Raw genomic sequence first — 27,461 nt, forward strand, 5'->3', positions numbered from 1 at the left:
TTAACGCGTTAGATAAGAAGGTGGAACGTTTATTCAAATTTATTCGCAACACATCGTGACCGCTCGTCCCCATCGAAACGAATTGTTATTTTGTTGAAGCTCAGCTCCGAGGGAGAAGAGGCTCGATTATTTCGACTCGATGGATTTCAATGTTCGCCTCCTGCTGAGCTAACGAGATTATTAAACACTCAGTTCTCTCCGCGGGGAACGCGGCCAATTCTCGCGGAAATTTCCGCGAAACAAAGAGAATCGGGTTTAACAAATGCTGCAGCGTATCTCTGTTTTCGCGACTTTGCACGCTCGGTGCAACTTCTTACTTAAAATTCGATGGTATTACGCTTTTAGGTAAATGTAATATTTAATTTAATTCAGTTTAATTCGATTTCATTCTCCCGCGCGATGGCAGAGGGAATTTAACAAAACGGAACAAACCGTACCGGTTTGTTCGGTTGTTCACAATTAATACTTTATTAAAATTGGATTGTGTAATTGGAAAAGTTTCGACTAGTTTCGCTGCAGTTTCACGGCTCGGTTGACGAGCTGAAATTACTATATTAATCTTTCACTGTTTTCAAATTCCAGAGCAATTTCAAGGTTTAAGAGAATTTTGAAAGCAAGTTATTTAGAGAATATAAATTCGATAAATTTATTTTTTCATTTAGTTCATCTTTTCCTCGTTTCACTTATTCCTAATGTCTTTCCTGGTTTACATTTTCTACTGATTTCACTCCGTTCCGGTCCAATCTTCTCGCGTTGCTCGTAATTTTTCTTGCAGTTTTATTTTATTTATTCGAATGTCTTCTTATCGCACTGTCTTCTTTATTACTTCCTTCCTTCTTTTCATCCTCTCTCCACCTCTCACTTTTATCTCGCTATTACATATTCCTTCATTTTCATCCTAATTTCAATTCATTCCATTTTATCTCGTTCCATCTCTGTACTCATCATCGTTCCACTCTTTTAACTTTCTTCCATTTCAATCTAATTCCGGATCTTTAAATACATTCTGCCGCTTTCCTACGTTACCGTATTCCTTCGTTACTCCAATTGCGCTCCCCATTCTATTTGTTTGCACTCGTCTCATCGCATTTCTCCTTGCCTCGTTGTAATTCTCATTTTTATCCCTGTTTGCACTCCAACTTCAATCCACCCGTTTCATTTTCGTATTTTTCGTATCACTCGTTACGTATTTTTACTGGCGTATTACATTGTAATTCTCATTTTCATCCTCGTTCTACACTCCAGCTTATCGTTCCACTCGTTTCATTTCGTATTTTCGCTACCATTCTAATTTTGATCGCCGTTCCGATTCTCCTTCCATCGTTAGAGGGAGCCCAAAGTACAAAGAAAAATTAAATATCGTCTAGAATCGAAACGGTGTGTTGTTTCATTTCACACACTTCGTTTGAACTCTTCCACCCAATCGCGTCTTCATCCATTTACTCGCTCTACTTTCGCTCTACTTTCGTTCCTCCCGACCTTATGCGACAAAGAGTATCGTCGACGATCGTCAATCCGCAAATTTCACCGGCCGCAATGCACCGAGTTCCCCCTGGTCCACGGAATCCAGAGTAGCAACGAAGGATTCCATTCTTACTTAGATTCCGTCGTTCTCTGTCGTGCACGTGGCATCGCATAACATCGCGCCACCGCAATGACCACTATGCAGGGGCGCTATGCGACCCTACGAGGACCTGGATGCGCTCGCGCGCGCGTGCAATGCACCGTCGCGACCGGCATCTTGCTCTAACTCTGTTTAAATGGAATTCATGCCCGTTCTTTGCAAGGATACGGATAACAGTAGGGGAGAAAGTAAGAACCTAGAGAATTGACAGCGAGTGTATCAACATATCCCCGAGTAAATTAAATCTTGCGATGTATAATTTTCGAAGTATCACGAAATTCGATGTTTCGATGTTAATAATGTTAATAATAATTATTATAATTATTGCGATGTGTAATTTTCGAAGTATCACGAAATTCGATGTTTCGATGTTAATAATAATGGGTTAATAATAATCGATGTTAATAATAATCGGTCCCATTCGAAATCATCGACACAGATTTCTCCGACACTATTTTCACCGACAAATATTCCAGCGACGCCAAATTTGCCCGACAACGGTTTCTATCGACAATGACATTGACCGACAACGACATTAGACAATTGCATATCGCCACAGACGTTGCCTCCGTTTGCGTTCGGCTATGGTCTTTATTACTACTGGTATATCGAATAGAGTTATAGTCATTCTTATTGTTAGTTAATTATACAATATTGTCTCGACTATATATCCAGAAAATGATGGTTCTGTTATTGCAGAATATATGTTATCAAGTAAAAATGAAATATAACTAAACCTAACCTAAACCTCGCGTTATCATTGGAAAAACAATGATGAACAAATATCATAATAATGTCATCGGTCAGTATCATTGTCGGTTAAAACTGTTGCCGATAAAAACTATTGTCGGGCAAATCTGGAGTCGATGAAATTATTGTCGGCGAGTTCTGTGTCGATGATTACAATGTAATCCATTATATTGAAATGTATCGTTGTTATAATTATTCATCGTGTCTTCACACCTTGACAATGTCGTTGTAAATTTCTAATATATATTACGATGAAAAATATTTACGCGTCAGTTGTTTTCAGCAATGTAAATTTATAAGAGATTATTTCGTTTGAATTTTAAAATAAAACGTGAGAGCCATAACATCTAGACGTTCATATCAGTACGCATCATTAGTGAATTTCATTAGTGAAACATCAGTCAATGTCATTGTGGTATATATACACTAAAATACACTGTAATATTACAATATTACAATTTTGACACTAGAACTAACGACATATTATTTAAAGCAATAAAATTTCCATCGAAGATATTGAAGAAAAATTGTACAAAAATTGTATAATGCAATAGAGCACAGAAGCTTTTATCAGTATTATTAGTACCAGGATTAGCGACGATTAAAGCATAAAATAGGCGGAATCGACGATTAAAGCATAATCGTATTTAGGCGGATGCTCTCTGCCTGCTGTGTTCCGACCGGCCTGTCGTGGCAGTAGGTAAGGAATGGATGTGGTCAGACAGTGACCAACGAAGAACAGGGCCAGCAGATGGGACGCGGTCCAAGGGTGACAGTAGATATAGTTCGTGTATAGTCAGACGACGATTTTCGTGGTTAGGCCTATCTGTTAGGCAGCTGATAAGTGGAGGGTTACAGATTAGATAAGGGGAGATATATTATTGTCTACGTACGTGATATGGCATTAAAGGGTTAATGATGATGACATTCCGTGCCGGAGAAACTAGCATACTGAAAATATTGGATTAGCGTAATGGAAACATTATAAAATATTTAATCCTCCGTAGTGAATGTAATTTGCGATAGTATTAAATTGTCAAGTATTTGATAAATATTTAATGTTATCGTGGGCGATAAAGGAAATATCAATCATATTAATTTTGCCAAATTGTTATTGTACATTTAGTATTTTATTGCACAATAAAATGTAAAGAATTATATATATAATATATTAAATTTAATATTATTAATATATATATATATTAAATATAAAGAATTATATATATATATTATTTATATACAATATTTGAAATTTAATATGATGAATACTGCAAACCACTGAATCACTACACATAAATTATATTAGAATTATACTTTTCAAGTCTCTTAAAAATCTTCTATGCGATTAAATATATTCAAATATACTTTTATTATCTTTTTATCAATGTTGTTCAACATTCTGTGTTCAAAAATCTATTAATTTAATCTAGTTACTAATTTGATTCCCGTTGATACCTTATTTTGTCTCGCTAATCTAACAGTTCTCACCTATCAACAATTGATCACGATTAGATGACGACTTTTTATTCAAATTACAACTGTTTTATTTTTCTGTGAATTATCGGTTGCCATTATCATTAAGTTCCATTCATCGTGCCGAACGCATCTAGTTCTACTAAATTTTTATCAGTTCCAGTCGAAAATAAAAATACGACAAAAAGAATGGTGCACTTGTCAACTCCATTAAATTTTTATCAATTCTGGTCCGAAATAAAACAAAAATGTAAAGAAAAAGGAAAACGTAAACCGTTCGATGCTGCGCTCTGCTCTACTTTCCAAGAAGACCTTGAACAGAGACCTCGCCGGAGAATCGCCACAGGGAAGTAAGACCGTCCACGGTCGGACGTCATCGACAATCGGACGACGAGATCTTCGCGCAAAGTCAAGCTTCCGATCCCCACGTACACGCGACGGAATAGTGTCAAGAGTCGTCCACGTCGATTTCTCCCCTCCAGCTGCCCGCGCACTTCGTTCGGCCACTTTCGTTCAACGAAATATAAGATATTCCAACGAGATATTCCACGGCGAGCCGGGCGATGCCGGATGCACGTAGCCAAGCCAGATAGGTAATTAGCTGGCTAAGCACTAGAGCACTCGGTGCCACGAGGATCCTCGAGGCAGAATGGCGGCTCGTAGGTGAGGAAGCAAAGAAGCGATGGCCCGCGAGCAGACGGAAGTGTTGGGAAGGGGAGGAGAGGAGGCAAGCAGAACAGGAGTCTGCCCACGGCAACTACCGTGACTAATCTGGATCTGAGGCCGAACGAGTGCCACTTCACTAGCCTTCGTCCGGGGGAGTTGCCATCACCCGACGGCCACTTCGTGCCCCTTAACATTCGCGCCGCTGTCGATCGGTATATGTAACTTCGAATGATGGTACATTACATCGGGCTATTAATACAACGATCGTCAAGGAATTTTGATTTGTTATCGAGCGATCGAGTTTTTCAAGGTCTCGCGCTTTTCGAAGGTTAAAATCTTCCCTTTTTTTTTTTTTTTTTTTTTTTTTAGGGGGAGAAATACGGATGGGGTGTTTAGAATTGCTAAAATGAAGAGCATGTGACAAATTAATGTACATAGAGTATGAATAAATTGATTTACGTTACAATTTATAGTAGCAACATTTCTAAAAAGCTATCGAAAAATGAATGAACTGATTAAAATTGAATGTAATACGTCTTTTAAATAAACCGACTAAAATTGAACGCAGTATAGGGAAAAGACTGTATCGAAAAAAGAATTCGTAAATACGAAGATGGATTAAATGATTTTCGCTTAAAAAAACGATAAGAATGAAATATATTCATTATTTATTCAATTATTCAATTATTTATTCAATCATTATTTGTTCATTATTTATTTTCAAAGTTATTACACTTATTTCTCCACGTTTTTGTGACTTGTTCAGAAGAAAATCGTTTTCTTTCAAAATCACTTCTTCAGTGCACAGACTTCGCCTCGTCGTTTCAATCGAAATGTCCTTAATTTCGAAAATCGACGAAGAAAATAATAGTCGACATTTTCACGAACGGATGGGAAAAATTTATGCAACCAGTTGCAGCAGGTGGCGATTATGGTGGGGAAGTAATTACGTGGCTATGAAACCGAAGAATCATCATTTATTTTTATTGTTGTTTCACAACGTCTTCCTCGTTCAATTTCTACTTAACCGAGGGGAAAACTTTTCAGCCCAGTCGTCGTATTTCAACGCTTTCAAACTTGGGCGGGAAAAATGGAACTCGAAGAGTGAAAAGTTTTTTAACTGTAAATTTGTACAAGTTGCCGGGAGATGTTTCTCGAGTGAGTTGCCTTCCTTCGAGAAATTTTTTTTTCTTTCTTTCTTTCTTTCATAGAAGGAAGATTCATTTATCCAAGCGTTTAATCAACTAAGTTCCCGCGGAGCTAGTTTATCATTCAAGGAAGGCGGCGAGGCGTCTCGTCGAAGTGCTTGAACGCTCGGTTTGCGTTTCGATGTTGAAACTTTTAATTGTAATCGTTCCTGAATCGATCAACTTTCGAACAAATTAACGGGTTAACACAAGCTCGAATTAATGACAGCTTTGTAGCGAACTGTAGAATCCCTTCTTCGCGTGTTATTTATTCTTCGAGAGGCATTTCGACGAAAAAGTTAGAGCAATTATCACCATTGCCGATCCTTATGCATTTCGGAATTTCCAGGCGTAACTGAACAAGTAAGAATCTAAATAGAAACTTGTGTCATCTACCGCGTATTTTGATAAATACCGTACTTCACGTATTTATATATTTTTATATTGTAATTTATATATTTTTGCGTGTTGTACTGCTGCTGTGTGTATTTTTCCAATTCTTTATTTTTTTAAGAGCACAACAATTTGCAGTCTACTCGCACCATGTCCATTCATGCGCACGAAGTTTGTCCCTTTCCGTACGCAATTCTCTCTGCTAGCGAACCTGATGATCTCGATCCGTCACTCGCAATTAAACCACATACTAAGTCTACAAGCAAAACTACGAGTCAAACCCACCATTAAATCACTGTTAAATTCCCGATGTTGTCGAGGAACGTTCCCAAGGCGCAAGAAGTTATTTTTCATCGAGCTACTCGGAAGAATTCGTTTGCCAGAGTGCAATTAAGTGGGCAGGGCTGATATTCGAAGCAGGGCTGAGTCGAGTCACTTGCTATCGACTGTTGATAGTACCTGAAAGTTATCAAAGAATAAGAAGAAGTTGCCCGGTAAACTTTTAAATGAACTGCATCCCCCGGTGACTTGGTAGCCTTCGAAGCGTCGAAATTTCCGGTTCGATGAGCTGTCAGCGATCCGGAAATTATCAGGGAGACTCTCTGGAACTTCCTACAAACTAATACACAATATTATTATCGATACAACTTCCCTTTTAACCCTTCCTCTCTTTGGGAGAAGACAATAAGTTCGTGAAAAAAGATGGTGTCGCGTATTATTCGTTGCGAATTTATCGCCAGTGTCGGCGAATAATGGGATTGCACCCCCGCGAAAAGAAAACCGCTGTCGTCGCTTCTATAAAACTTTATCACGCGACGTGAAATGTTTTACGATAATGAAACACCACAGTTTGGGATTGTTGGAAGAATGCAAAGTGTTTTCAAGTACTCTTTCGCCTTGTCACGACATTCATTTTTCTTTTTTTTTTTTTATGACGCGGCGACGGAATTGAACTTCCATGTTGTGCCGCTGTGGCGAAAGGATTCCTTAAGCTCTGCGTCGCGTACGTTTTCACAGTATCTTCAATACGACGAAATTATTATAGTATTACGTTCATGTAGCAATTCAAAGACTCTCTTCCTCCTGAAGCTATTAATCAAAAAGCTTTCGAATGCTATTCAATAATCTGCAGTTCAATCGTAATATTTCTTTTCTTTCAGTAAAATGCAGAATTATTTATTACCAATATAAGAACGTATTTCAAACAAAAGCTTTTGTGTGGCAGTCTTCGTTTGAAATACTCTTTTTTCACGTGAAAAGAAAAAAGAAATGAACTTCGACTAATTTCAAGGGCCGGAGAATTGTCCACTCTGTGTATTAAAAATATTTATAATATCAAGACAGAATAAAATACGTTCAAGTGTTGTAACATTAAAGTGTAATTAAACGTGTGTTCACCGATTCATTATTTAACGTTCGTTTGACGTGCAACAACCCGGCATTTCTCCCGACTATGCAATCCCTATACATCGTTCAAAGCAATACATCATGCTGTTCCACCAGAAACTTCACACAACACGCACCTAACTTTCCTTTCAATTTCTACAATTCTCTCCCCCCCCCAAATTCCCGACGACGACGAATTTCTCTCCAATCTCAGCTGCGGCAAACGAAGGGAGGCAACGTCACCGTTGTTTCCGTTCGCCAAAAACCCGCGGAGCTACGTCACGTTCGATGCACGGTCCCGCGAAACTTTCGAACAAGTCGCGAAGAATAACGCGGGCGAGTCAGGCCGCGCGCTGCTGAATAACTTCCACGACGAACATACAGATACGTATGTACACTCCTCTCCAAAGGTATTAGGACACCTGCTTATTTAGTATAAATTGTAATTTTTTTTTTCGTGGATGCGTAGCTAGCAATGAAACCACTGCTAAGACCACAAAATAGAGTAAAAAGACTACAGTGGACTAAAAAATATCGAAGAGAAATGTTTTATGGACCGACGAATCTAAATTTGTGGCGTTCGGTTGCAAGCGGCGAGCTTATGTTTTTAGAAGACCTGAAGAAAAAATGATTCCTGACTGTATCGTAACCATACAGATACGTACGTACACTCCCCTCCAAAGGTATTAGGACACCTGCTTATTTAGTATAAATTGTAATTTTTTTTTCGTGGATGCGTAGCTAGCAAAGAAACCACTGCTAAGACCACAAAATAGAGTAAAAAGACTACAGTGGACTAAAAAATATCGAAGAGAAATGTTTTATGGACCGACGAATCTAAATTTGAGACGTTCGGTTGCAAGCGGCGAGCTTATGTTTTTAGAAGACCTGAAGAAAAAATGATTCCTGACTGTATCGTAACCATACAGATACGTACGTACACTCCCCTCCAAAGGTATTAGGACACCTGCTTATTTAGTATAAATTGTAATTTTTTTTCGTGGATGCGTAGCTAGCAAAGAAACCACTGCTAAGACCACAAAATAGAGTAAAAAGACTACAGTGGAATAAAAAATATCGAAGAGAAATGTTTTATGGACCGACGAATCTAAATTTGAGGCGTTTGGTTGCAAGCGGCGAGCTTATGTTTTTAGAAAACCTGAAGAAAAAATGATTCCTGACTGTATCGTAACTATAGTTAAACACGGATGGCGGTCAATAATGGTCTGGGAGTGTACTGGAGCAAATAGTGTTGATGATTTAATAAAAATCGATACGGGATTCTGAAAAAAGAACAATATTTGTCTATTTTACGTGATCATACCATCTGGAAGGCGATTGATAGGCCAAAATTTTATTTTCATGCATGACAACGATCCTAAGCACGCTGCAAGGATTTGTAAAGACTATTTGTAACATAAGAGAACAATGAGTGATAAAACAAAAATAATTCATTGGCCTCCTGAATCCCCCAATCTGAACCCGATAGAGAAGATTTGGGATGAATTAGACCGGGAAATCCGTAAAGTGTGTCCAAAGTCTCAAAATGACTTATGGAACAAACTACAAAATCCATGGAACCAAATAGTACAAGAAACAATAGAAAAACTAGTAAAACGGATTAGCCGAAATTAGTCGAACAAATAATTTAAAAAAAATGCGGTGGATATCTCGACCATGAAAAGAAAATTTAACTTTCTTGTGCAAAATTACTGTTATTATTATTACTATAGTGTAATATTACTATATATTATTATTATTATAATTATTTACTATATATTATTATATTATAATATATATAGTTTATATAATAACATATAGTGTAAACTATTATAGTTTATATAATAATAATATATGGTGTAAACTATATATTATTATTATTACTATAGTGTAAATAATATAAGTACTCTAATTTATTATTACAATTTATTATTATTTACATTTTAAACTATATGCACTATAATTTAAACTATAATGTAAACTATAACGTACCTCTCCCAGCTTAATATAACCAACTTTGAAATAAATTTAAGAAATTATAACAATTTCCTAATGGTTTTCAAAATTTATTTCATTTTCTGTAAGTGTCCTAATAACTTTTGGAGGGAGGGGAGGGGTGTACGTATACAGGGGGAGGAAAGAAAAAAAAAAAGAAGAAGAGAAAAGGAAGAGAAATGGCGAAACTCGATACGATGGTCCCGCGAACTTGTAAATGTAAGAAGCCCATTACTCGTCGGACAGTCGTTGCTTCTTCCAACGTGGAATCACCCTGCAAATTCGACTTCGCCCGCCGGGGGTGTGTCCCTTTTTTAGCTTTTAAGCATCGACGTGAAAGATCGCGAAAGTTTTCGCCGAGCCTCGCGCAACTTTCGTCCGTCAACGTACGAGCCTGATATCTCACGGCTTACCGGCAGCCGCCTGAACTTAATGTCTTTTGCTCTTTGACCTTCTTGCGAATTATGAGCCATTCGGGGTGAAGAACAATGCTTTATGCTATATCGGTGTTTTATAGCTGTATAATGGCATTTTACGCACCATTTTCCAATTGATTCTGATGGTCGATTGATGAATTTAATAAAGACTTCCGCATCGGCTATTTTGTTTTTATTCCGGATTTGTTTGTTATTAATTCCTTAATATTGCAGGCAATCTGTTTGCTATTATTGTTCCTTAATATTGTGGAAATAGATTAAGAATTTTATCAATCTTCGTTTAGATATCGATTGTTTGATATCAGAAAAGTGGTTGCTCTCTTGTTCGAACGTTTAACATTAAATCAAATGTTTTTGTTTCCCCGTTACTATTTTTTTTTGTAGAGAAAACTCTGTTGGATCGTAATATAATATTTATAATGTACAATATAACGTTTAAATATTTGCATTTTTCCATTTGTGAGGGGAGATTGTATTCCATATTGCAATATTTATAATATGTTCAATATCACAATTATAATATATTAAATATTCGTATTTCCTATTATTATATATAAATTATTTAATTTATTTAAAAAACTTATATAAGATAAATTTATTTAAAAAAACTAGATATTAATAAATACGACAAACATTTAATTTCTAAACATATATTTATTTTTTTTATTCAACAAAAATAATAATATATACATATATATTTAGATCATTTATTAATTCACAAATTAATTAACCCTGATATAAAAAGTACAAATTATATTTTACTTATAAATTTAAAAAAAATTCATTTTCACTACTTTTAACTATAAATAATTATATTAATTTTAAATTGTTATTAAAATACATCTTTATTATGAAATTTTATTTAATTATATTTTTAATTTAATATATACATATATATATATAATACTTATAAATACTTATAATAATAAATATTTAATATATATATATATATATAATACTTATAATACTTATAAATAAATTTACATTAGGAGATTGTAATATTACAATAATATTACACAAAATTTCATTATAATATATAATTTATAAAATTTTATCACAACACATTATCACATATATACAATATCACATACATTATAATTTTATTACGATATATCGGGGACTGTAATTTAAAGATGCCGAACGTCGATAAAATCGCGAGATACAGATCACTCGGAGCGAATAGATAATCCCTCGTCAATTTATTTCTCTCGTTACACGCACGCACGAGTCCGTGGAGCTCGGTAATCGAACGAAGCGGACGCGGAAATTCCGCGGTTTCGAAACTCGATCCGAAAGATGCCACGAGATACATCCCTCTCGCTCATCCCTTCGTCCCTTCGACGATAGTTTCCTGGGCGAAACACACACCGCGGCGAAATTCCAAAGGAAGTGCAACTTGGATCCTGCGGCTTCGGAAATTCTTCGCGGCTGAGGAAATTCTTTGGGCTTTCCCTATCTCCCTCCACATCAACCCTTCTACTCCCGTGAGAGTTCGTGCCACGACACACGTCAAGATACCTTCTAATGAAGAAGCATCGTCGCCCTGGCTTCATTAGAATCGGCCAAACCCTCCGAAGTACCGCGCGCGTTACACTTCTATCCCCATTGGGGATATTCTCCGTATTTTGTTTTCTAACTCCACCGTGCGAGACCGTGAGATAGGGTAACTTGAGTTAGGGACTTGCCGAATTTAGTTAACCTCCCGATGGCTAGATAATTCGAGTTATTTAGATAGCTCTCGTTCAGCTTCGAAATTTTCTTTCGCACGCGCTCGCTGCTGTTTGGAAATTGACTCCGAATATTGACTTTGATAGCAAAGCTGATTATAATGTGAACTTTGATTGTGATACATTCGTTAAGTTAGGTGAATATTTGGAAATTTGCATTTTAAAAGATAGGAAAATTTGGAACGATGCCTTTGGAAAGGAGCTGTAGGGATGTTATAGGGAATATATATATATTATGCATTCTTTTCTTTTTCTAAACAAAATTTTTGCAGTGTCTCGATGCGACGTTATTGTTTGAGTTAGAGAAAAAAAATCGAAGATTTTTAATTTCTACGTAATTACGTATGATATTATTTGTATTATTATATTATTACGTATTATATTATTTATATTATATAATTATTATATTATTATTATTATTTACATTTATAGTATATATTTATATTATATTGTATAATTTATATTTATAAAAGATGATTAATTCATATTAATTTATAACAGAAAACAAATTTGACGGACATGGGTTTTATCGTACAAGAATAACAGATTATCTGATACATTATTATTTATATTTATAGTACATGTTTATATTATATTGTATAATTTATATTTATAAAAGATGATTAATTTATATTAATTTATAACAGAAAACAAATTTGACGGACATGGGTTTTATCGTACAAGAATAACAGATTATCTGATACATTATTATTTATATTTATAGTACATGTTTATATTATATTGTATAATTTATATTTATAAAAGATGATTAATTTATATTAATTTATAACAGAAAACAAATTTGACGAACATGGGTTTTATCGTACAAGAATAACAGATTATCTGATAGATAGAAACGCGAAAGAATTTGTCACAGCTTGATAATCATTCAGTTTTAAAAAAAATTTTAAAGAGTCACTCATTCATTTTAAATGTATCTGTGTTTTAAATTGTACACTGTACTTTGTCGGCAATCAAACAGAACTGTGTCATGCTTCGAAGAAGCTTGAAGAAAAGTCGAAGAAAAACCCCTTAGAGATCCCAATGAGAACACGGGACACAAGATTTCGTGAGAGACAAGAGGGAGCTCAGGCCTCTTTTCTCCTCTTCACCGCCGGTTTCGCTGTCACATTTACCTTCTCTCGAGTATTTCAGAGACGTAAGCTCCTTGTCGTCTAACTTGGCAACCTCAAATTACTCGCAAACTGTTCCTCCCACGAGCAAAGTTTTCCCAAACGAAGGAGTTGTATGATTCTCCACGGCCGTATTAGAGATCGATTTCTTTCAGCACTTTTATTCTGAACATCGAACAAAATTCGCGTGAATTTCTGCGAATTTCAACGTGAAATGAAAACAACACGAGATCACGATTTATTATTCACGATCGCGTATATCATCGCGTGTTGTTTCTTGTTATTTTAGTTCTACACAATTTACAAACAAGTTTCGCGGAATTGTAATGAAAAATTTCACTGATGGAATTTCATTTCGAATACATTTCTCCGACATGAATTTATCTGAACGTTTTACTCTGAATGATATGAATTTTAATGTTGAATCAAATGACGAAGAACGATCGATGATTTGTCGCTGGCGAGCGATTAAATTCCATTTACATGCTTTAAATTTCCATAAAAATTAATTAATTCGTACATAGTTAAGTATGTTTCTTTCATGTCATTCTTATGTTATTCAGTATCGTTGCGTGGTTTTCGTGTTTTATTTCTCTTAAAATTACTCGCGTAATTGAAAGTGTCCCCTGTTGAAATTGGCAGAATTTTAGAGCGTGCTTTTCGTTGTCTCTTTTTTCTGTTCTATTCTTTTTCTCTCTCTCTCTCTCTCTCCCAGTTAGTTCCTTGTTGGAATCAGGATAGGCAGCGGCAACAGTGTCCAACGGGCGAAACTTTGTTTTTGACGCAGAGTTCTCGTTCCCCCAAACCCTGTATCAGATGTATCGGTTTCGAAGAACAGTTCGAAACTAGTTTCCACCGTCGCCCTTTGGAGACCCGGGATTTATGACGTTGAATCTGTTTGCCGTTTAGAGTAAACGAAGATTTAGGTCGGTGAAATTTCATCTAGATACTCAAACAGTTATCCGAAAGTTAGCATAAAACACTTTTCTCTTCGGAAAACACGATAACGCTTGATCCTCTGTCATCTCTATCATCGACGATCATTTTTGGAGAAGAGCTCCCCGTTTTCAATGAAATATATTCGAACGGAAGTGTTATAAATCATCTTTCCATTCTAAAAATTTTAATAATTTCCCTGAAGAATTATTAACGATTTTGAAAATCATTTCCAAACATTAGTGTTTCCTCATCGTAACATAAAGATTCAACAAGACGTTAGTAATTTTCTAGACTAGACTCCCCGATGTCTAGAGTAGAAAATTATTATTCGAAAGAAACGTAGTAGATAAGTCACTTTTTCACGGATTCATGCAAGTAATTCATTGTAATAATATGAAGCTGCTATTCGATTTACCCAGAGCAATTTAATTATCAATCATCAATAACCCGAATGGAAAATTGCCACCAGCTTTCTTGTTGTAACGCAGAACGCATAAAATCACTCTGAACAATTAATTAATTTCTCCATAATTCTCCAAAATAATATTAACTTGCTCAACGAATTACAAATTAATTTTCAGCGACAGAAGTAACGCTATAATTGTTCAACACCCATAGATAATCCCAGAAATAATTTATTTTTACAACACGGAAATTATTTTCAACAAAAACGTATCACCGCTCTTCTAAATTATTGCAATAACTGGCTGCATCGTTGACGAATGCGTTTAATATTTTTCATTTTATAATCAGCATAGTTTCGTTACAGAGATGAAATACTACACATGTATCGGAGCACATGTTTCGTTTGGTAAAAGTTGCGACAGAAAATTCCCTCTGCTTTCTCGCTTGGTTTGGAAAATATTGCTTGTAAATTTCCAGTGGACGGATCAGTATATCTTGTCGTAGCCGGCCACTTGATTTACCTCCCTCCACGCTCTCTTTCTTCCTTTCCCTTTTCTCTCACCCTTGCGCGTTTGTTTTCGCGCGCATTTTCAACGATAACCCCGATGAAGTGGCGCTCTCATTCGTTTCCCGTCACCGTAAATTTTTACGTTCGCGATAGCGCCCATCCCCATCGTCTAGATCATTCGCTCCCTCAAAGCGAACCGTTTTCAACTCGAATTTCGTCGACTATATGATCACGAAACTCGCGTTCGATGTTAGCTTTCGCCTATCACGAGCATTGGGCAAAGAAAGCAAGAGGAATAAAAAATCTTGGACTGGATTTTATCTTTGAAAGTTTAGTTGATTGTTCGACAAGAGGAAAATAATTTGTACAAAAATTAACGGACTAATGATAATTTGGTTTTGGAGGTCTGTAAAAGTTAATTCATACGACTCGAGAAGGTGTAATTAATTATTTCGAGAATAATTTCGAAATATTTAATTACAATTTTATTTGTTTATTATCTTTTTCATTTATTTTATCTAGAAGATGTGAGAGAGCTTAGAGATCATTTTGTATTCATTTATTACTTTTTTTGGGAATATTGATCCTCGTTTTTTCCCTACTGTTCTTACGTAACATGTACGTAAGAAAAAAGAAACAGAGAAATTTTTGCAGACTATAATAATAATAATGATTATCGAAAAGACTTTATCGTTGTCTTGCGATAAACGCTTGCAGATTCATAAAATTTAATGAAGAGTTTCTTTGGAATTTTGTTAGTAGTAATTTGGGAAATAAATTCGTTAATGAAATTTAGTTAATCGCTTGGAAAATGTATTGTACCTGCATCATGTAACGTATTACATACAATTGTGTTTTACGTACGCGTATGTTATGTGAAAACAATTACAAGTGATTAGTTGGTGATACTATGGAAACATTGCGCATTTTGGATCAGTTTAACTGATTTATAGTCGCCATAAACGTCGTCTGTATCATTGCGGTTCCTATCACTGATAATTGATGTTATCGTTGAACATACGGGAGTATGGGTTGAAATTAACGGTCGTCATTTTGGGCGCGAAAATACATTTGATTACGTAGAAATCAATGCACGAGCCAACGAAATGAACATCCATCCTCCATCGTCTTTCCTCCCTTTGGACATTTGAAATCTTTTTCTGCTATTTTTCTTTTCTTCTTCCGATTTATCACATGTTCGTGGTATCTCACAACATTTTTCATTTCTGTGTCTGTCTCTTTTTTTTTTACCACCACACATTCCAATTCTATTCTTCTGAAATGTATATTTCTATTCTTTTCACGTTTATTTCACGTAATTTCGCGTACACGTGATTCGTACAAAACTCACAAACAACAATTTAAACGTTACTTGCATCCTTCCAGTAGCGTGGATCAACAATTAATCTACACTATTGGATATTGCTTTGGATAATTTATATATTTATTATTTCTATAATACATAATTTTAATAATTATAGCATGTGATATACAGTACGCATTATCACACCTTCCAATTTCTCGCAAATAAATAAAAATCTTCAGTCTACTAACAACGTTTGCCAATTGATTAAAATAATCCGCTTCGCTCTACCAGCACTGAGTAGCTTGGGTCAACAACTAGTCAGACACGAGTGTTTCGCGCGGCGAGATCGATAGAAGATACTCGAGCGAGCTTAATCGGCGACGTAACTTCATCAAAGTATTCAACTAGTCGGTAGCATAACTCCAGACCTGGTAATCAATACTTCGCTCAAAGTCTGGCGCAAGTAGTTTCAGACAATGACTAGTCGAGCCCTCCCCGAAACACGCTGCAATTACCGCCGCTAGATTCCCAACCGGAACTGTTCACTCGTTAACAATTTGACACTGCTGGTTATTACGCTGTGCAAGTTTTGTTAATCGATTCCGGGATCCCTTCCACTGTATTTTGATTATCAATTGTCCGAGGCGTCTAGCCAATTCTCAAAACAGATATTGTCTTCCCTATTTGTTTTTCTTTCCTTTCAAGGTTCTGAGTTCACTTACTCGATCGTGATATATGTACTTTTTTTTTTTTTTTTCTTCCAGAGAAAAATGAGGAAAGGTGGAAACGAAATGTAGAACCAGTGGAATTAGTGGAGTAGAAAGAAAGTAGATTATTTCCGGGCGTTCTCGCGGAGTGTCGTGTATACAGAAGGATCAGCAGAGAGGATCCATGAAATCGGAATCCCCGGTCCGCTTCCGTTCGCCAATGTTTCCCAATTTCCAATAAAATATTTTTGCCGGTCCGGTGGTGTATCTCTCTAGTTGATTCTCTATATAACAGTCCAACTTTTCCAATTTACCGCGAATCGTCAGTATTCGACACATACACACACACACATACACACACTTGTGTATAGAGGAACGTCTCTCAGGCTTCTTCAGTGGAATGCACCTTCGACCAACTCGATTCGACTGTGCCACAGTATAAATCGTTGCGGATATCCTCCGTGAGTTCCTCTTTAGAATTGTCTGGCTATGCGTCGTGATTTTCTCCTCAATATTTTTATTCCCGCCGAACTGGCAGAAACATTTCCTCGAAGGCGCGTGCACGCTCCAGTGATAATCTTTTTTACGCGAATCTACGCTGCGCCACTTTCACCCTTTGAACGCGTGAGATATAATAAAATTTTTATTTCTGCACTTGTGCATTAAACATTGCGAACTGAACAACAACCATCCTGCTCGCCGAGACCCAAGTTTCTCCAGTTTTTCACAATTTTCTGAATTACAGTTGCCACGCGCAGATGGCCATTTTATAGTGTTAAAGTAATAAAGTAGACGGTTTGAATAAAAAAAAAAATTTCCAGTTAAATTCCCCTGATTGTTCTCTAATTATTATGTCGTTATGAGTTTGATTAATGGTATTCTCAAGAAGCTGATTTATTTTACTTTAAAAATTGCTGCAGAATTTGACCATTTCACGATGGATATCACATTACGTTATAATAAGAGAAATTATTATTATCTACGAATCCGTGGAAACGAAGTTTAACCTACAAAAGCAGAATCCGTGGAATTGAAAGAGATAATGCATGAACTTTGACGAAGTTAATGTGTCAAGCGTCACGTTGGTCCCCGGTCAAATAACTTACAAGATTGCGCCAGTCCCATGGCAATTAATGTGTTAATTTTCCACGAAGACAAGAGTTCGTGACACGAACACAGAATTAAAATCGTTGGATTGAAGTTACGTGGAACTTTCTGTTAAGTTAAACCGAGGCTTATGACTGTTGACTCGAAGTTGAGATGCAATTTCGTCTTTAACGAACCAAAATGCAACGACCTGGACCATTAAAAATATTCTTACTGGCATGAAATTGTATAGTTGAAGATCAATTAAGGTTGTTCGTTACGATAAGCTGTTTGGAACATTGAAACATTATTCAAAAAAATTAATGTGACACGTGTTAGTACGTATAAATGACACATATTAGTATATTATGATGTATTATTAATATTATTAAATTAAATATTATACATATTAAATTTTTATATTAAATATTAAATTATACATTATAATATATTATTAAATTAAATAATTCAAATTATTTAAAAACTTGGAGGTTTGAACTAGTCCCATGATTCACGATTTCGACTGAATTACTATCATAATGCAATAAATTATTATCACGACTCAATGAATAATCATTGAAAGAAATGTATTAAATTGTTTTAAGAATTGGAAGCAATAAATAAAATAAACGTGTTTAAATTAACAATGTTAATAATAGTTTCATTTTACCTTTTAAAATAATTGCAATGTTTCAGATGTTTTAAAAATATTTTAAATGTTTTAATCACATATCGTAACAATTTCATTAGCGACGTAAGGTAAATGTTTTGACGAATCTATTTCTTGAAACAGTGATTAAACTTGAAACGATTAATTTAAGAGTCGGTGATACGTGAAAATTGATTGAACCTATAAAACCGGTTAATCGTTCGTCGTAAATTCGCCAGACGAGTTCTCCAAGAAAGCACGGCTACGACTCGTTACCACGAAAAGATATATACACGCGATAGTTGTCGAAAGTTCTCGGCCAGAGTGTAATTTTATTACATCGTTAAGGCGAAAGATGAAAATTAAAGTCCGTAGTACGATTTATGAATCTTACGCAGTTTTCGAAAAGAAAATTCTGTCGTTTTATAATTTCAAACAAGAATTATATAGAAAATCTAAGTTTAACTTGTGTTTATTGTTTGTATTGGTTGTATGACTTTTATATATTACTATAGTTAAAGGAATTTTCAGTGGCCCACGCTTTCAAAGAATTGGAAAGTTACAGAACTTCTCTCGCTAAGTAAAATAATTCAATATAAATAAAAAGTCTAGAGAAAATGAGAGAGAAATTAAAAGTTAAAGAAAGAAGGTTCAAAGGATACAAGTTACATAGAAATAAGCGACCTAAATCAATTAAAATATGTAAAAGTTCAAGCTCAAGATATATAACTTGATATTTAACTTGAGGAATGCAAATGACTAAAAATCGAAAGATGAATAAAGGGAATTTCATAAAAGTCTCAAAATTTAATACATCAAATGAATCATCCTTATGAGCAACGTCTCAAAATTTTATTAAAAAATTCTTATGAACGTCAAAAAAATGCAATTTATCATCGTTCTCCGCGTTGTGTCTAAATAAAATTGAATTATATCTCGCAGGAGACTTATGATTGCAACTTTAACATCGATGGTTGGGCGTCTTTCAGGTTAGAATCTAGAAACTATCGTTGCCGGATACGTTACCGGAAGTTTCGCGAATCCTCAACCATCGAGAGGGGTTGCGCAACGATAGAAACTTTCGAAATCCGTTTCCTCGGCCTGTATTGTTTCGCGGTTGTGCATCGTGCTCCTCTCTGCACAAGACTAAGAACGCGTTTCCGCTGCAGGAACTTCCGCCGATGTCGAACGTGTATCAGAACGAATACGGTTCCTTCGATTCTTATCCGAAACTTCCTTGTTTTGTGGATTCGGTAGTTTGAAGTCGTTGTACGTTGCATTTGAAGAGACGGAGAATATTTTTCGCTTTACTATTGAAGGGTTTAAGTAAAGGATGGTGATCGTAATGATGAATGTAATGTATTTAGGAACGGAAGGAGGAAGGTAATTGAAGGTGATGCGTTTCGTTTCAGGGTCGTTGCCTCGGCTCATCAGTAGCGACCTTTTACCCCAGACGCTATATTAATGATATAAGACACTCGTCTATACATATTATTAATAATATAAGAGACACGTCCGTACATATTATAATAATGTAAGAGACTCGTCCGTACATATTATTAATAATGTAAGAGACTCGTCCGTACATATTATTAATAATGTAAGAGACTCGTCCGTACATATTATTAATAATGTAAGAGACTCGTCCGTACATATTATTAATAATGTAAGAGACTCGTCCGTACATATTATTAATAATGTAAGAGACTCGTCCGTACATATTATTAATAATGTAAGAGACTTCCGTACACATTATTAATAATGTAAGGACTCGTCCGTACATATTATTAATAATGTAAGAGACACTTCCGTACATATTATTAATAATGTAAGAGACACGTCCGTACACATTATTAGTAATGTAAGAGACTCGTCCGTACATGTTATTAATTTTCATTTTCCCGCGCATCGCAGTTCGACGTGAAATTTGCAGAAATGTTCAACTGTTACTTCTTCAAATCGTTTCACCATCCTATAACGAAATTTTCACAATATACGAAAATTCGAAAAGAATTTGTGGCGAGTTCGTCACTTCCTTCCTCAAAATCGCCAGCTTGCACAGCGGCGTTGAAAATTCCGCTGAGAGTGTCGCTGCCTCACGGCGTTCGAAAGTTCAAAGCTCGTCATGGAGGCAGGTTGAAAAGTTTCGCGGCCCCTTCGACTTCAAAGCGGAAACGAGCCTGTAATTTCTACTTTCGCAAGCAATTTTCCGTGGAACGGGTTACCCCACGCCGACGTGGAAAGATGCGATACACTCGATTTACCGAGTTCGTGATTTAGCTCTGTCGTATCGTGTCGGACTTCCTTTATCTCTTTGACCATTCGCCGCCGTTTAAAGCGATTAAAAGATTGTTAATTGATCGACATAGCTTGCTTAGAAATTTTCACGTTCTCTTTGAAGCGAGAAAATTGTCCAGTAAATGTTCTAATTTAGTATGTTATATCAAGGTTCGAAATACAATCGATCACAAAATATCTAGAGTCAAGAGCATAAGTGAATCAATAACGAAAATTTTGAATGATATAACTTTATAAAAAAAGAAGTCATATAACATGTCCTTTTCAAGCGTAAACCCTCTGAATCGACAATCTTCAATTTATTTTCTTCATATCATGTAACTCGAGTGAAAATAAATATATTTTTATTTCAAACATTGTAAAACTTCAAACAGTCTCTAGAAACATTAAAAATTTTCTTCATGGTTAAATCCAACATTATCTTGAAGATAACCCCTTAAAACTTCCTGCGTGATTTTTTTTTTTCTTGAGCCATTAAGCTTGGACGGCAAAGCGTTAAGATTGTTTTACATTTTCGTTATTAAATTTTAATTTGCTTGAAAGAACATAAAACTGCGCTGTGAGAAGATTTTACTTGAAAATTACGATTCTTCCCTCTTTAGAAAATAGGGAATATTGTTATATCTCTTTGGAAATTTCTTGATAATAAATCTACTGTTGCTTTTCAATTAAATAATAACACACGTCATAAGTTTGTTACATTGACAATCAACGCTTTCAAAGCGAAGGCATAAAGTAATTGATTTTTTTTTGCTAACAGTAGAGCAATATCGAGTCATATCTGTGTAATTTTACAGCGTCGTTCGTTTTAACTATATTGTCTCCGAACAAAGGTTCATCGAACACTCATTTAACGACGCGTTTCACGATGTTCCAGGGCTGACGCACAGTCTGAAATGTTACAAATGCGGACAGTATAACGAGGGCGTCGGCAGCATCACGCCGTGCATCAATTACACCGCTCACATGGATCTCAAGGATTGTCCACCCTCGGCCGAATGGTGCATCGTAAGTAAACGTTTCCCCCTATTTCCCAAAGTAGAGTTTAGTTAAACTCATCTGATAAAAGTAAAGAAAGAAAAGAAAATTAATAAATTTATTAATATAATGATAATTAAAGGATTTAACTAACGTAATTGTAAAATTTAATTGGTACAATATAATTTATTTATCTCTCACAACGTAAAACAAACGTGTAACGCAATTGCAAACGTTGAGAATTGAAATCGGAAATAACCTATCGGCTAACCACTATTTGACAAATAACGCGCGATCGCGGTCTGTATAGTTATAGATTAATATCGAGAGCTAATCCCAGGATGTAAACGCACCGTAGTTCCTCCTGCAACAACACGCCCGTACTTCGCGCGAGAGCAATTCGAGAAAAAGTTCGACAAATCCCCGAAAGTGCGCCTAACACGAAAACTCCGTCTCCGACGAGAACGTCGAGCATCGAGGCCTCGAAACGCGCGGAACAAACGTCGATAGGAAACGATAGTTTACGACGATAACGCGGCATCAAAACGTCTCGGTGGGACGCGAACGGAATAAGGAAGAAGATCTGGTGCCTTATTCTTCAAACGTATTCGACAGCGGAAGCTCGTTGAACTGGAAGCGCTGGTATTTGGTATTCAAACGGGTGGGAAAGTGGGGGAGGGGAGGGAGAAAAAAGACAGAGGAACGGTGGTCGAACGAGCGACGTCGCGGCGCCATCGAATCGTTTGACACCCTTCCAAAGTCCGCGTTATTTACCCCTTTTGCTGGATGTCGACATTAGCAAGCAGATTGCATCGTGAACGATGCGTTAGGCAAGCCAGCTCAGCCCAACCTGGCCAACCGGAAGCCACTTCCGGCGGCGCTGGGCAACCGATTGGAATCTGCTGGCGAGCGTGATAATTTTTGTTTTTGTTCGTTCTCGATGATAAATTGGATTCGACTTGGTCTCGACTGTAATAATAATATTTATTTACGATAAACAACGATCGACGAAAGCAGGCCGACACTTGCAGGAATTTTATCGGTTGGTATAAATCATTGACGTTGTGACGAAACTCGGGTTATCGCGATTATCATTGTCGAGTTTGAAGCTAGTCTGAAACTATGTATAAAAGTTACGTAGATACTTATTGGAACATTTTATAAATATATATCATCAGTGATTTGTATAGAATATTTTATTTAATATTGTAAATTATCATGTCGTAAATATTAATTTAATTATTGCGACTCGATTATCAGGGTTATATTGGTCAAATTTGGAAGAAGTGTTGAAGGATATATGCAGGTATAATTATTCACGAAAATTCATATTACTTACAGTAACTATTTACAAATATATTATCTGCGTTGTAGAAATCATTTTGCAATTTCATTAACGAAACGATCATATTGTTTGAAGGAAATTTAAAGATTACCAGAGATCTAGGATGAGTATAGCTGCTCACGAAAATATTCGAGCTTACTTACAAGAATCCTTTATAAATATTTTACGTGTGTTGTATAAATTATTTCGAAATTTCATCAACACCGTAACGAGATTCGATCACAGTCGTGATTATTTAAAATTACGAGACGATGAAATTTGATATGGGTATATATGACAGAATTATATTTTTATTATTTTCGATATTTTATTTAGATTCTACCTTTTGAGATTCATCTTACAGTTCCACGAAAGAACTGTGAAGACACTTTGTACACACAAGTGTATGAATTTTCTAAGAATTCACTTGGAAAATTGAAAAGTGTCCAACGTCCGACCAAATACGGTGCTACACTACTTAGATTCCCTCTGCTCTGTTTGGATTTGAATATCGTCGAAATGAAAAACGAACCACTATTTGTTCGTTCAGTGTAAACGCACCGTAGGGCACGGCAGCCCTGTTCCAGGCCTTTTTCCAAGGGCGAGTAATCTACTTTATTAAATCCTTTGATCCCTTTCACGGCAAGGATAAAGTTAGCCACGATTTCGAGGCGAGGATTTTCAATGGAAAAACTGGGGGAAAGCCGTTGGGTCGACGCTGATAACAGCGCTTGCGGTTCGCCCGGAATGGCATCTGAAATGATAATTGATTCTCGTTGGCCTTCGATCAAAAGAAATCGTCGGAATGTTCGCCGGTTGAGTTCGAGTTGAAGCGTGGATGAATGGAAATGGCGAACAAGTAGTTTGCTTGAATATAGGCGCATACTTGGAGGGAAGTATTGATATCGACGGAGTTGACAAGAAAATAGAAAGTTTCTTCATACAGATGTTCGATTTTGTCAGTTCATTATAATTACATAATAAAATATAAAATATAAAATATAAAATATAAAATATAAAATAATATAATAATACATTTGTAATATAATATTATATTTATAATTACGATTATTATTATTATTATTATTATTATTATTATTATTATTATTATTATTATTATTATTATCATTATTAGTATGAAAATTAGATATTTGATATCGTGAAGATATCCCATAGTGTGCCATATAAGAATGACTCTCAGTTTTGCTCGAGTAAAGCGAAGAAAAAAAATTTTTTTTCACACTTGTTCGAATGCTTTCGCGAGCCACGCGTTGGAACTTTACATTAATTTATGAATTATTATTTTCAACTTGATTCATTTCCGGTGGAAAGAGATCGTTCCTTCAGATCAGAGTCTAAGGCAGACGGTGGAAAGGGATGTGGAGAAACTTTCAATGAACTCGGAAACGAGAGGACTCAAGGGGTTGGCATTGTCTAATGGAAAGTAGAGCAACGCGCGAAGTCTCGAATCGCGATCGTTTAATTGCGGATAATCGTCGTTGTTTCCAACTCCGTGGCTCTGTTTCGTGTTTTTACCGTGGAATGAAATGTCTTCAGACACTGTACAGAGTGCAGCTGGAACTTTTGATTCCGGAGACTTTCTGTTCTTGTTGCTGAAAATCATCTTGGTTTCACCCTTAAACAGCGATGCTTCTAAGGGATCACTTAAACATAATCAAGTTTAATAGTGGGTGACAGTAACACAAATTCAAACAATGATAATAATGGTAGAATTTAAACAACAAATGCGACCAACTTTAGTTACAAAAGATTTAATATTCGATATTACTACTAAATAATAAGTATAATTTGCGATCCACTCAGATTGATATTCCTACTGCAGACTGAATAATTTCTCTTAAATTGAAAATAATAATTAATAATTAATAATATAATTAATAATTATTATAATTATATAATTATAAATTAATAATATAATTAATAATTGATAATTGATAATTAATAATTAATAATTAATAATATCTCCGTACATACTAGATACAAATATATTCATGTTCTATCGTAACAATTCTTGATTTTCCTTTCGTAAATTTGGAGAAATTGAGGGGTTAAATAATTTCAGAAAATCAGGATCTTACAGTTATTGTACTAGCTTTCAAATATATTGAAACAATTTTCAATATTTTAAAAACACGCACACGAAAATGATTAATCTCTAGTTTTTGAAATTACTACAATAATAGAAAACGAAATCAAGCAATTAAAAGATGCGAAACATAATTAAATAATATGAAATCAGAAATTTGTAGTTTACACTGGCTTCGAACTTATTTCTCGTGAAACAATTTTCAATCTTATGGTAATCGAAACAAAAAAAGAAAAAGTATTACAAATCAAGTATACAAAAAATCGCCCACGGGATGACAAGACCCGTGAATTTTCAATGAGTTTTCAGCCGGTTTGCCTGAAACATCGACCGATAACGTGAGAAACGTGTGATCTCGATATCCGGTCTATTTCTCGCCGTTGCGAGCTTTCTATTATTCCACTTCGGTTTACCGAACGAGCTTTCGCCTCTTGCTATACGGCACGACGTGTCCACAGGGAGGCAAGGGAGAAAGATTCAGAGTGAGAGAATAGGGAACGGGGATGGTTTCAATGGAACCAGGCAACCGGACAAGGGGATGGGAAGACACTAGAGAAGGTCCTGATCGTAATGTTGATTAGATCTGGCCGTCGTTAATAAGTCATTTTATTAATACAATCCCCCGTAAAGTTATCCCATCAATTTTTATTTTTTATTTACTTTTTTATTTTTTAAGGGAAACCTCGAATAAGATAATCGAAGACATCAGGGAAAAGCGAAATTATAGGAAAATATTAGAATATCCGAATAATGCGAAACTTCCAGATATTAGATATTAATTTAAAAGAATTTTAATTTTCCAGTTAGACAGATTTTCGGTCTTCCAAATCCTCGGTCTCTCAATACGAAGCCAAAAATTCCAAATGAACACCTAATTCTTAAAATTATCCTTGATCTATTATATCAAGTCACTTCCTTTTGAATTTCAAAAGAGGAAAAAAAAGAAGAAATTCGAAACTTTCCGAATTATTAAAATCAATCAAGTTTCCAATGAATTCGAAATTTTGAAAAAAATCTCCAAATCTAAAAATTCCAACAAAACGGTAGTTCGTTTCAATCACCACCAGATCTCTTTATTCCGACTATCCATTACGCCGAAAGAACAATAGGAAACTCCGTGTCGGAAATTCCTATTCGTCTCTGTCTCTCGCCGGCCTCAACACATTTAATCGATATATAATCGAATCGCGTAATCTGTTTATCGTGCACGTGCCACGGCGTATCCTTGCGAGGGATCCTCGAAGGAAGGACGATCTCGTCATGAATTAACGGGTTATCCGGCGCCCTGTATCCGCTTCTGGCGCGTGTCTCTACGACTCTACGGCCAATTCCCCGATCGCATTGGCCCTTCCGGCTGGATCAGCGGCGCCAACCCCCGTGACTGAATTATCATACCTTCGGCTGCATCGTAGCAGCCTGCTAATGGACCACCGTCGGGTTATTCTGACGTGGCCTTCAAATTACTGCCATTCGCCGATGCGCGTTTCGACCAGGTATTAATTAACATCTCGCGACAGCAATAGGAGAACTGTCTGCCCTGTGAACGGGGTTCAGCCCGATCTCCCCGTAGGATTGTCAGACGGTGTAGTTGTTGTGGTGGAATTGATGGAGATTGGCGGTGGGTTGGATTCGAATTGGAATGGGCGAGTGTTAGGGGTGGACGGTGGGGTATTTGGGGGGGAGGGAGATTTTCGTTGTTTGGCCAATTCCAACGGGACACGCTAGATAGATGGATAATTCTACGTGTTTTATACAGTGGCGAGGACGAAGGGTAATTTTTTTTCTAAAGAGAAAGACACTTGTGTGATGACCATATTGAAGGATCTTTATACACATATGTGTGATGTTTGTATGATGCAGAGGACGAAGAGGTGGTTTTTTTTTAGAGACGAAGAAAAGATTTTTATATCAATTTGTATCGACGCGTGTGAAGACTACAAAGATAAGATTTTTATAGTTTGTTATTAATTTGTATGATGGAAAGGATGAAGAGGTGGTTCTTTTTAAAAATGTAGACTGTATATTTTATTATATATCAGTATGTATATTTGTACGTATGATAGAAGAATAAACTGGCTTTTTAAAAATAAAAGACTATAGAGAAAGGGAATGATAAATAGATTTGTGATACTTAAATTTAAATTATGATGCAAAGGACGAAGTGGTGGTTTTTTTTTTTAGAGACGAAGAAAAGATTTTTATATCAATTTGTATCGATGCGTGTGAAGACTACAAAGGAAAGATTTTTATAGTTTGTTATTAATTTGTATGATGGAAAGGATGAAGAGGTGGTTCTTTTTAAAAATGTAGACTGTAAGGAAAGGGAATGACAATATATTTATATTAGTTTATATCATGGAAAGGATAAAGATTTTTAAAAATG

The 27,461-nt window shown here is 35.8% G+C and overlaps 1 protein-coding gene across 1 annotated transcript in view; it reads left to right on the forward strand.

The window, feature by feature from the left end:
* LOC122531756 (toxin 3FTx-Lei1) overlaps positions 1 to 27,461 on the forward strand; it is a 124,679-nt gene that overhangs the window by 55,449 nt on the left and 41,769 nt on the right. The window contains exon 2 of the mRNA XM_043659941.1: positions 21,547 to 21,677. Within this exon, the coding sequence (XP_043515876.1) occupies positions 21,547 to 21,677 (131 nt within the window). The remainder of the gene's footprint in view (positions 1 to 21,546; positions 21,678 to 27,461) is intronic.

The sequence above is a fragment of the Frieseomelitta varia genome, unplaced genomic scaffold (assembly GCF_011392965.1).
Source record: "Frieseomelitta varia isolate USP_RPSP 00005682 unplaced genomic scaffold, Fvar_1.2 scaffold_138, whole genome shotgun sequence".
NCBI lineage: Eukaryota > Metazoa > Arthropoda > Insecta > Hymenoptera > Apidae > Frieseomelitta > Frieseomelitta varia.